Below are 12,424 nucleotides of genomic sequence, written 5' to 3'. Positions count from 1 at the left end.
AAACCGTGTCGTCGGGGACGGAGCATCGGGGGAGGGCCTTCAGGTGACGCGCTGAGGCCGCGCTGAGGCCGTCCCAAAGGTGTGCGGCATACGCAGCGATGATGCCGTTTTGGAGGTGGCGGAGCATTCGAAACCTGCTTCAAACAGGCGCCACCCCCAATTTCGGTGTCAAAAGACATTCTCCGCCCGATCGCCGATTGAAACGGAGAATCCCGGCCCCTTTCACTTCTACCGTAGGGAACGGGTCATTTCCAGATAGTTTTTGTTTTAATTTATAAGACTATAATACCATAGACATAGAAGCAGAATTAGGCCACTCAGCCCATCGAGTCAGCTCCACCATTCAATCATGGATGATATTTTTCTCATCCCCATTCTCCTGCCTTAACATAGAACATAGAACATAGAACGATACAGCGCAGTACAGGCCCTTCGGCCCACGATGTTGCACCGACATGGGAAGTCAAAAACTAAAGGCCATCTAACCTACACTATGCCATTATCATCCATATGCTTATCCAATAAACTTTTAAATGCCCTCAATGTTGGCGAGTTCACTACTGTTGCAGGTAGGGCATTCCACGGCCTCACCACTCTTTGTGTAAAAAAACCCACCTCTGACCTCTGTCCTATATCTATTACCCCTCAATTTAAAGCTATGTCCCCTCGGGCTAGCCACCTCCATCTGCGGGAGAAGGCTCTCACTGTCCACCCTATCTAACCCTCTGATCATTTTGTATGCCTCTATTAAGTCACCTCTTAACCCTTTTCAAACCCTTCTGTTCTCTTGTGGAGGTGTTCTAGTAAAATACAGCAATAAGTGGCCTTGTCAGAGTGGGAAAAATAATCTAACAGTGAGTACCTCCAGTTCTATAGAAGCTCATCCCCTCTTGACTGATCCAGAGTGACATCACCAGCTGTGCCATTACCATGAGAGGCTGCCTTCCCTGAAGGTCAAATAGAGGAACTGTTGATATTTAAAGAATGGGGTTGATGGAAATATCATTTAAAGAGATTGGCAATGAGCTTAAGAGAAATGCTGACCAGAACTCCTTAGTCTTATTCTGGTGGACTGCTTTATAGAAAGGTAAACCAAACACATGGTGTTGGTAATTAGAGGGGGCCTCACTTGGTAAAAAATATCTTTTTTATAAGCAGGAGGGCAGAACTCTATGCAGGAAGAGGACCACACATGGAGCTTTCATTTGAGGGACTCATTAGTGCTATGTAAATTGGTAAAAGTAGTTTTTTTAATGGAGATTTTTCTGTAAGGAAAATAATTTTGTGATGTTAAATTATATTGTTTTGCCAAATGGATTTTTGCTTTTCTGTTAGCAGAATCTCGCAGTGGAATATTGCTGCTAATTCTGTACCTCTGGCCATTACTTGACTTTTATAGTGATGTTTATAGCTGCCAGAGCAAATCAGTGCACAGAAATGGAATCGGAGCTGCACTTTTTTATTAAACCTTGTACAAACAAAATAAATTGCATTTTTTCGTGAAAAAAAAAAGTCACCTCTTAACCTTCTTCTCTCTAACGAAAACAACCTCAAGTCCATCAGCCTTTCCTCATAAGATTTTCCCTCCATACCAGGCAACATCCTGGTAAATCTCCTCTGCACCCGTTCCAAAGCTTCCACGTCCTTCCTATAATGAGGCGACCAGAACTGTACGCAATACTCCAAATGCTGCCGTACCAGAGTTTTGTACAGCTGCAACATGACCTCATGGCTCCGGAACTCAATCCCTCTACCAATAAAGGCCAACACACCATAGGCCTTCTCCCCATAACCCCTGATCCCCTTATTAATCAAGAACCTATCTACCTGTTTCTTAAAGACACGCAGTGATTTGGCCTCCACAGCCTTCTGCGGCAAATAGATCCACAGATTCACTTAAAGGATCGTCCCTTTAGTCTGAGATTGTGTCCTCTGCTTCTAGTTTTTCCTACAAGTGAAAACATCCTCTCCACATCCACTGTATCCAGGCCTCACAGTATCTTGTAAGTTTCAATAAGATACCCATTCATCCTTCTAAACCAACAAGTACAGGCCCAGAGACCTCAACCGTTCCTCAAATGACAAGCTGTTCATTCCAGGGATCATTCTTGTGAACCTCATCTGGACTCTTTCCAAGGCCAGTACATCCTTCCTTAGATACGGGGCCCAAAACTGCTCACAATACTCCAAATGGTCTGATCAAAGCCTTATACAGCCTCAGAAGTACATCCCTGGTCTTGTATTTTAGCCCTCTTGACATGAATGCTAACATTGCATTTGCCTTCCTATCTGCCGACTGAACCTGCACATTAACCTTAAGAGAATCGTGAACAAGGACTCCCAATTCCCTTTGTGCTTCTGATTTCCTAAGCATTTCCACATTTAGAAAATAGTTTATGCCTAAATTCTTCCTTCCAAAGTGCATAACCTCACACTTTTCCACATTGTATTTCATCTGCCACTTCATTGCCCACTCTCCTAGCCTGTCCAAATCCTCTAGCGTCCTTGCTTCCTCAATACTACCTGCCCCTCAACAGATCTTTGTGCCATCTGCAAACTTAGCAACAGTGCCTTCAGTTCCTTCCTCCATATCATTAATGTATATTGTGAAAAGTTCTTGTCCCAGCACAGACCCCTGAGGCACACCACAACTCACCGGCTGCCATCCTGAAAAAGACCCCTATATCCCCACTCTCTGCCTTCTGCCAGTCAGCCAATCCTCTATCTATGCCAGGATCTTACCCTTAACACCATGGGCTCTTAACATAGTTAACGGTCTCCTATGTGGCACCTTGTTAAAGGCCTTCTGGAAATCTAAATAAATCACGTCCACTGGTTCTTATTTGTCTGACTTCCTTTTTACTTCCTCAAAGAACTGTAACATATTTGTCAGACATGACCTCCCTTTGTCAAAGGGAAACAAAGTCATGACCTCCCTTTAACTCTGAGCATAGTTTTTGTATTTGATGTATTTAATAAGGGGCGGCACAGTGGTTAGCACTGCTGCCTCACAGCGCCAGACACCTGGATTCGATTCTGTCCTTGGGTGACTGTCTGTGTGGAGTTTGCACGTTCTCCCTGTAGTGTGTGAGTTTCCTCCGGATGCTCCGGTTTCCTCCCACAATCCAAAAATGTGCAGGTAACGTGGATTAGATATGCTAAATTGCCCCTCGGTGGGTTTACGACTATAGGATCGGGGATTAGGCCTAGGTAGGGTGCTCTTTCAGACGATCAGTGCAAAACTCGATGGGCCAAATGGCGTCCTCTGCACTGTGGGGATGCTATGATTAATAAGCTACATTCAATTTTGGTGTTTTTCTAACTTTTTCATGTGTGCTGCAATTAATTTGTGCTCTTAAAATAATATGGAACACATTTTGAAATAATTTTGTGACAACCACCATAATGTTGATAATTTTAAAACCTTTGAGTTTTGGCATATTTAACTTGTAGATTATGAAATAAGTTGATTCTAAACATTTTTTAAAAACCTTCTGTTATAGAACAAACGGAGGTGTGAATGCAAGGAAGGATTCCGAGGTGATGGTATGCAGTGCCTGGTAAATGCCAAACCTCCTGTAGACCGCTGCCTTGAAATGAACCTCTGTCATACAAATGCCTTTTGCATTGATCTCCACTTCCAAGGTGAGAATTTATTTTGCTACCTTGCATAATTTTATTCATTTTTTCTTGTATTATGATTAAGGTTATATTAACAACAATGCTTTTATTTGCATCAATCCAGGAAATTTCTGTTTTAGTTACTGCAACTTGAATCAGAAACAATCCCTTGCATAAGTTTGGGGACAAAAATTGTCAAGATTCAGCAATTCAGTTGCTAGTGTACAATACATTTATTACTTCCTGGGATATGGACAGCATTGACAATGCTCACATTTATTGCCCATCTCTAATTGTCATTGTAGTGGTGAGCTACCTTCTTGAATTGCTGCAATCCATCTGGTGTAGCTAACCCCCAACATTAGTTAGGGAGTTCCAGAATTCTATTGTAGCAACAATGAAGGAACAGTGATATGTTTCCAAGTCAGCACATTGTGCAACCTGGATGAAAACTTGGAGGTGGTGGTATTCCTGTATCCTTCCCATTGAAGGAGCTTACCGGTTTGGAAGATGCTGACAAAGAAGCCTCAGGGAGTTGTTGCAATATATTTTGTGGATGGTACACACTGCAGCCATGTTGTTCCAGTGTTGGAGGGAGTGAGTGTGTAAGATGGTAGCAACGATTTGCTAGGCAACTCAATGAGCAGTTAAGAGTCAACCATATTTCTGTGAGTCTAGTACATATAGAAGAGCAGGTTTCCTTTCTGAAATGACATTTCTGAACCAGTTGAGTTTACCTGACAATCCAATAGCTTCATGGTCACTTTTACCAATACTGGATCTTGGTAATAGTTGGGCCTGCTACAGTGATGTAAGAAGACACATGATACAGAGGCAGGATCAATCTAGAGATGGACAAAGATGAGTAAGACCATAAGACATAGAAGCAGAATTAGGCCACTTGGCCCATCGAGTCTGCTCCGCCATTCAATCATGGCTGATATTTTCTCATCCCCATTCTCCTGCCTTCTCCCCATAACCCCTGACCCCTTATTAATCAAAAACCTATCTCTGTCTTAAAGATATTCAGTGATTGGGCCTCCACAGACTTCTGTGGCAAAGAGTTCCACAGATTCACCATCCTCTGGCTGAAAACATCCTCCTCATCTCTGTTTTAAAGGATTGTTCCTTTAATCTAAGATGGTGTCCTCTGGTTCTAGTTTTTCGACAAGTGGAAACATCCTCTCCACGTCCACTCTATCCAGGCCTCGCAGTATCTTGTATGTTTCAATAAGATCCCCTCTCATCCTTCTAAACTCCAACGAGTACAGACCCAGAGTCCTCAAACGTTCCTCATACGAGAAGTAAAGACCGAGGATGGCATCAGCTCTGTACCTGTACCCACTTCTGTATATATGTACATAGTTTATGAGTTGTTAATAAAGATTTGTTGTTAATATACTCAATACTATGAGGATTTCTTCATAGCTTTCGAAGCAGGATTCTTCAATCTTTATTTTGATTTAGATAATTAACTGAATTCAAGTTCAGAACTGTCATGGTGGGATTTGAAGTCGGGTCTGCAGATGATTAATCCAGTAATATCACAGCAATAACAACCATTCAAACTTGCAAAGTTCCTGCTCACTTCTCAGATGGGAGCAGTGCTGAGTGCAGTTCAATGAGTCTCACTTTCCCATCCAAGGGAATACTTTCATAGAGGTTTTCCCCTTGCTTAAAGCGCAATAGTTGGAACATCTGGTGGCAGCCATGAAGTGAATGGTCGCCCATAAGGTGACTCCTGCTTGGGGAATTGTTTTTTGGCCCGTCTTGCCCATTTAATGGGTGCTGCTGAGGTGGAAAAGTATTGTCCACCTCATAAATTGGATTTCTGGATAAATTGGATTTCTCCTCTGATGTGGGATGTCTAGAGGCTGCAGTACGAGGAATAAGTCGAGTAAGGGTCCTCGTTAAACTCAGAAGGCTGTCGTGTTGCACGAGGGGAGAAAATGGCGGAGGTCTCTGTGTCGTTGTTGCCCTCTCAGTGGACAACTGAGAGGCTGGTGGAATTTCTGGTGGAGGAGTTCAGGAAGCAAAGGCAGGTGGTCACGGACAATCTGACAAAGGTGACTGAGTCCATTCGGGTAGCTCTGGACAAGGTGGAACAACAGTTAGAAGTACAGGACTGATGATCTGGTAGGTGGAGGAGATGGTCACAGATTAAGATGATCGGATCGTCTCCTTGGAGGCAAAGGTGGCAATGTTGGCGGAGGGGCAGAAGACATTGAAGGCCAAGGTCAACAACCTGTAGAATTGCTCCAGACATCAAATTTTGAGGATTGATGGGTTGCCGCAGATACGAATGTCACAGAGTGTAACAAAGATGTTTGGGAAGCTGGTGGGGGAGGGGGTTTTCACAAACACTCCCGAAGTGGATCGGGCCCACCGGTCATTGTGACAGAATCCCAGATCTGGGGAGCTGCCATGGGCGATCATTGTTCGACTCCACAGCTATTTGGTTAAAGAAATGATCCTGAGGTGGACAAAGGAAACTCAAGAATGCAGATGGGAGGGCTGTCATATTCTGTAGACTGGCCGAAGTGAAGGATGTACGTCAGAACATGTAGTTTTAAATAATTTATGATAGAACAAACTGTGTGATAAGATAACTAGGATAAATTAAATAACAAACAATTAACGCTAAACAGCTCTTGTGGAGCTACTGCAAATATGTCTATCTTCCAGCACAATGAACCCCAGACTCCCTCGATCACATGGTGACGTGATGAGTTTACAATGCCACCAAGTGATCGGAGGGCGTGCATAACATTATGTACAAACTTACATTATGCTTGTTTAGCACTGGGCTAAACAGCTGGCTTGTAATGCAGAACAAGGCCAGCAGCGCGGGTTCAATTCCCGTACCGGCCTCCCCGAACAGGCGCTGGAATCTGGCGACTAGGGGCTTTTCACAGTAACCTGAGGAAGGAGCAGTGCTCCGAAAGGTAGTGATTTGAAGCAAACCTGTTGGACTTTAACCTGGTGTTGTAAGACGTCTAACTTGATTAAATCATACAGAGATAAGTTGGGTTGAACAGAGATTCAGAGGTTGGTGGAGTCTATCCTTGCGCGAGATCGTCAATGCTCTGCTGCCCCAACGGCAGAGCTGTTGGCGGAGAGGAATAAGCTCCAGATAAGGTTTGAGTTGGTGAGGGAAAGCGGTTAGGCAGCTCTTTTGTATGTTGTAAAATTAAAAATTTCTTGCATAAAAATATATATTTTTAAAAGCTCAGTAGTCTATGGTGAAGGTGCATGGCTATCGGGTCAGATAAGGATTAGGCTTGCCTGTGTGGTATCTGGACTCATGAGTGAACAAAAGGTCACTTGCATTAGCTACCGATGTACAGAGCTGTCCCAAAATAATGCAAGGTTGTAAACAACAGTTCCTTGTGTTTATATTCTTAGTTTGCCTGATCGTACAACACCTAGGATGCACTTCTCTTGGACTTTACATGGGAACAATAATGATTCAGGAGTTTGTTATTTCACAGGCATGTTGTGAATTAACCATCAGTTATTTTGATCATTGTATGTAGCAATGTTGTTCATTTTCCAGATACAACTGCTGGAGTATTCCATTTGCAGTCAACCAGTGGGAAGAACAAGTTTACCTTTGAAGGTGCAACAGCTGCCTGCAACGTTGAGGGGGCGACTCTGGCAAGTTTTGAACAACTTGCTACTGCTCAGCAGGTATGCGTCCATATAACTGAAGTATTAAGCAGAGGTCAAGACGTTAAGCAAAGGTCAATTTTACATATGGATGCATCTTGAATGACATTTTTATTCAGTGATGCAGCTCTCTTTATTAACCCCAGGTAAGAGTGCTCGATCATATTGACACATTGATTTCCAATGACATTTTTGAAGTGCTGCCAGTGATGAAGAACCCAACAGAAATACAAGGGTGGTTCCCTTTCTACAGCACATCAGTTACCCCACCATCTTCCTGCTGTCAGGAGTGTTCTACTATCTTCCTGTATCATTCTCCTCCTTTTATTTTCCCTCTGATTATCTCTCCTTGTTCTTCCTCCCCCAAAAGATAACTACTGCAGACACATGGGGTGGGAATCTCTGACCCCACGCTGGGTCAGAGAATTGTTGATCGCGCCAATTTTTCACGCGGCGTCGATGTGACGCCGTCCCGTCATTCTCCCACCCGGCATCAATGGCCTAATCGTAAACCATGCCGCGCCGCCCGGAGAATCGGCAGAGGGGGCAAGTCCCGCGATTCTCCGGTGTTCCATTGATTCTGCGGCCTGGATGGGCCGAGCGCCGTTCGCACCTGCAAATAAAAATCGTCAGCCAGTCGTGCTGGCTGACAGTACGGGAGAGGAGGTGAGCAGCCGGCATATTGCAATCATGACACTCTCGGGACGGGGACAGACGGGGCCTCTATGTTCAGGGAGGAGGGCCGGGCCTCTATGTTGGCAGGGCAGATCCTCCATGTTGTGGGGGGGGGGGGGGGGGGGGGGGGGGGCTCTATGCTGGGGGGACGGGGCCTCTATGTTCAGGGAGGGGGGCCGGGCCTCTATGTTGGCGGGGTGGGTCCTCCATGATGTGGGAGGGCTGGGCCTCTATGCTGCGGGGGCAGGGCCTCTATGGTCAGGGGGGTGTCGGGCTCTATGCTGGAGGGGCGGGGCCTCTATGTTCGGGGGGGGTGGACCTCTATGTTGGCGGAGTGGGTCCTCCATGTTGTGGGGGGCTGGGCCTCTATGCTTGGGGGGGGGCCTCCATGATCGGGAGGGGGGTGCGGGACGGGGGGCGCATGTGGACAACTTGCCAGCCGCCATGCCAGTGCAGGGCCAGAGCCACTGCCGCCAGAACGGCAGCCAGGGTGATGGGCACCAGCCCTGGGCGCTATCCGCCCGCACATCCCCGGGCCTTGCCCATGGGTGCGGCACCCCACTAGGGGCAGATCTCCCAGCAGCCACCATCCATCGGCGGTAATCGGCATCCCCCAGTGAGGGCATAGCCATCCAATGATGATGCTATCAGGAGGGACCGGCTGTACTGGGCGGCGCACGGAGGGTGTGGCCAGGGGTCTGGGTGCATGCATGGCTGTGGAGCAATCAGCAAGCCGGGGCAGACATGTACCCCAGGGTTCCTGGCTGTAGAGGGGACCATGCGCCATCCTTAAACATGTTGTATACCCTCCCCCACCCCTGCATGTCACAATGTTTGGGCACCAGCCATTCGGAGAGGGTCAGCCGCATTGTTGTTGTCTGCTGTTCTCCACAATATTGCCCAGCAGGGGGTGATGTGCTGGAGGAGGAGGAGGAGGAGGGGGCAAAGGGGGAGGCCACGGGAGGGGACACCTCTCCAGATGAGGAGGATGGGGACAAGGCGGGCAACAGAGGGAGGCGGGTTATGGACGGGAGGCTGCACGACGCCGCCGGCTTGGCCAGCGGCACGTGTTAATAGCCACACATTTCACCAATTCGGGGGGTAGAGGCTCTCTGAGAAGGGGCACTGGCACCACCGTACCACCCCACCTCACCACCCAGCATCCTCACCTCCCATACCACCCGACTACCTTACCTGCCACACCACCACATGCACAGCACCCTCCAACTGCAGCACAACGGGCTGGTCTCACACGATTGCCTGTGGAAGCAGGTGTGATCAATGCCATGAAGGATGATGACAACCCGCTCTGCGATGAGCTGTGAGCTCCAAATCGTTAGCCCATGTCTGACTTAAGGCCACCGCTACACCCTCCACGTGAATGGTCCCTGTGCGTGTAACGGACACTCCATCACATGGACATGTTGGGCAGCTGGCGGCGGGGTGCTGAGTACGGCGGGGGGAGTCTTTACACCCACCTGGGCTCACCGTTCCACCAATCTTCGAACACAGTGCCAGTCAGTTCTGTTCACGACCCCACTGCTACTGGACATAGGACAGAGGCATCTTGCATTGGCGTAACAGTGAGTTTAATTGTAATGGGAACATACAAGTGCTCTAGCCCCTATAAATATACTGTGCTCTGCACCCGTGCCAGTTTACTAGGTGTAAAACTTCTTGGCCTTACAGGCCCTACCACTACGTCTAGGTGTTTCCCCAGACGGTACAGCAGGAGTGGAGGCAGACTGCTGAGACTCCGGCTCTGCGACTTGGCTCCCCGTTGGCGTGCGTTTCCTGGGGCGGCCCAGCTTGGATGGGCTAGGCTGCTCCGCAGGCGTGCTGAATGGCTTGGTGCCACCCGGTTCTGCCCATTGCCCACCAGATGCGCCAGGGACGGGAAGGGGGAATCCGAGGATCTGCGGTGTTCCGGGACCTCCCTTGCAGGAGTTACCGGGACGGGCCCCGGAACCTCCCCTTCCCTTGGGGTGCCCGGTGGCCCCCGGGCCTCTCTATGGGACGTGGGTGTGAGTGGAGACAAGCCCCGAGGCACCCCCGACACCTGGCGCTGCCAGTCCTGGAGGCCCGCTGCGGTATCGACCAGGGTCTGAATGTCAGCAGCGATGGAGCTCAGGGAGTGGGCCATTCCTGTCTGGGACTGCGACACCTCCCTCTGTGCTTGTGCGACGCCATCCAGCATCTAGGCGAGGCCGCCGATGCTCTCAGAGATGGCCTGCTGAGACTGAGCCATCGCCTGGGCAATGCTGCTGATGCTCTCAGCGATGGCCTGCTGAGACTGAGCCATCGCCTGGGCAATGCCGCCGATGCTCTGAGATGGCCTGCTGAGACTGGGTCATCACCTGGGCAATGCTGCTGATGCTCTCAGCGATGGCCTGCTGAGACTGAGCCATCACCTGGGCAATGCTGCTGATGCTCTCAGCGATGGCCTGCTGAGACTGAGCCATCGCCTGGGCAATGCCGCCGATGCTCTGAGATGGCCTGCTGAGACTGGGTCATCACCTGGGCAATGCTGCTGATGCTCTCAGAGATGGCCTGCTGAGACTGGGCCATCACCTGGGCAATGCCGCCGATGCTCTCAGAGATGGCCTGCTGAGACTGGGCCATCACCTGGGCAATGCCGCCGATGCTCTCAGCGATGGTCTGCTGAGACACGGCCTGACTGCAGAGCACGGCTGCAATGTCCAGCTGGCTCTGGCAGATGGTTGCCTGTGAGGGGGCAGCCCTGTCGTGGGCCACGGATGACGCATGCACGTTGTTATACCGTCAATTCACTGTGAGACCGTGAGAACTCGCCTGCCAGAGTCGGCTGTACAAATGAGTGCCATCCACAGGTGGCCGGTCTATATATGGCCCCGGTGAGGGTGGAGCCAGAGGCGGAGCCCACCGGGGTTGCAGTACAGGACTTGGAGGTAGCCTGCATCATCACTTCCAGGTCATAGGTCACATCGTTATACAGACAGCTTATGCATTAGGTGAATACATTCACCATATTCACCCCCTGTTAAAAAATCAAGTCCAGCAGGAGTTGTGGTGAATGTAATATATATGTTAATTCACACTGCCTTTGTAAGCGCAGTAGCGCTATCCTACCACTAGGGGGAGTTGCGCTGGGAGCACTCAGGAACTTTTACTGGGCTCCACCCTTGGCTCCGCCCATGACTCTTCCCCCTAGTGCAGCTGTATAAATACCCGTGTCCAGAGTCAGCCTGGGTCACTACGAGTTCTTCGACAGGAAACAGGCTGGCTCTGAAGTAAGTCGATTAAAGCCTAGATTCACATCGGAAACACGTGTCTGGTGAATTGATGGTGCCATCAATTTAATCGACTTAAGAACAGTAAAGATCGATTATGGAATTGGCCCTCAAGCCTGGATGCCTGGAACTCAACCCGCAGGATGCAGAGGCTAAAGAAATCTTTTCCCACTGGATCCGGTGCTTCAAGGCCTACCTGGCCGAAGCGAGCACAGCCGAAACTACAGAGGATCAGAAGCTAAGTCTACTGCACGCGAGGGTGAGCCACAGAATCTCTACACAACTAAACTTGGCCAGTTCATATGCTGCGGCGCTAGCATTTCTCGATAAGGTATATGTGAGGCCCATTAACGAAGTTTACGCACGCCATGTGTTCACGACTCGCCGTCAGCGGCCTACGGAATCACTCGCCGAATTCCTGAGAGAACTTAATAATTTGTCCAATGACTGTAATTTCCAAGCGGTTACCGCGGCTGAACACAGGGAATTGGCGGTACGCAATGTTTTTGTAGCGGGCCTCAGGTCTAACTATGTGCGCCAACGACTGCTGGAAAAGGGGGCCCAGGACTTAGAAATGACTGTGGAAGCTGCTACCACAATGGAGGTCTCCTTCCGCAGCCTTAACTCGTTCCCAGCGACCCAATCATGGGCCCCCAACCAGCGACTCCCCCAGGCCTGTGCTACGCTGCCGCCCAGCCACCATGCTGCTCCAGCCAGCCACTATGCTGCTCCAGCCTGCCACTTCTGCGGCCAGAATCAGCACCCGCGGCAGCACTGCCCGGCCCGCAACACGACCTGCAGCAGCTGCGGGCGAAAAGGGCATTACGCAAGAGTGTGCCTCGCAAAAAGGGCCCCAGCTCCTAACTCCCCAGCGACTCGTAGTAATCGCTTCCCTCACTCGCAGCCCCGCGGGGCCCATAACGCTGCGGCCTATGCCCCGACTACGTCCCCTCCAGCCACGTGCGATCCATGGGGGCGGCCATCTTGGAAAACCTCCACCACGCGGCCGGCCTCGTGCGACTCATGGGGGCCGCCATCTTGGACACCATCTTCCTCGCCGCCCGACACGTGCGACTCATGGGGGCTGCCATCTCGGACGCCATCTTCCCTGCCGCCCGCCACGTGCGATCCACGGGCCCGATCGGCATCTCCGCGCCCGGGCAACTCAGCGGAGGAATTCGAATTAGACT

General features: G+C 49.7%; 1 protein-coding gene across 1 annotated transcript in view; it reads left to right on the top strand.

Annotated features, from left to right (window-relative positions):
• stab1 (stabilin 1) overlaps nt 1-12,424 on the top strand; it is a 324,671-nt gene that overhangs the window by 270,650 nt on the left and 41,597 nt on the right. Inside the window, exons 60-61 of the mRNA XM_038812582.1 lie at nt 3,504-3,645; nt 7,178-7,311. Of these exons, the coding sequence (XP_038668510.1) occupies nt 3,504-3,645; nt 7,178-7,311 (276 nt within the window). The remainder of the gene's footprint in view (nt 1-3,503; nt 3,646-7,177; nt 7,312-12,424) is intronic.

Source organism: Scyliorhinus canicula, chromosome 11 (genome assembly GCF_902713615.1).
Source record: "Scyliorhinus canicula chromosome 11, sScyCan1.1, whole genome shotgun sequence".
In the NCBI taxonomy this organism is placed as follows: domain Eukaryota; kingdom Metazoa; phylum Chordata; class Chondrichthyes; order Carcharhiniformes; family Scyliorhinidae; genus Scyliorhinus; species Scyliorhinus canicula.
Note: the sequence above shows the minus strand (reverse complement) of the source record. Positions and strands in the feature narration are given on the sequence as shown.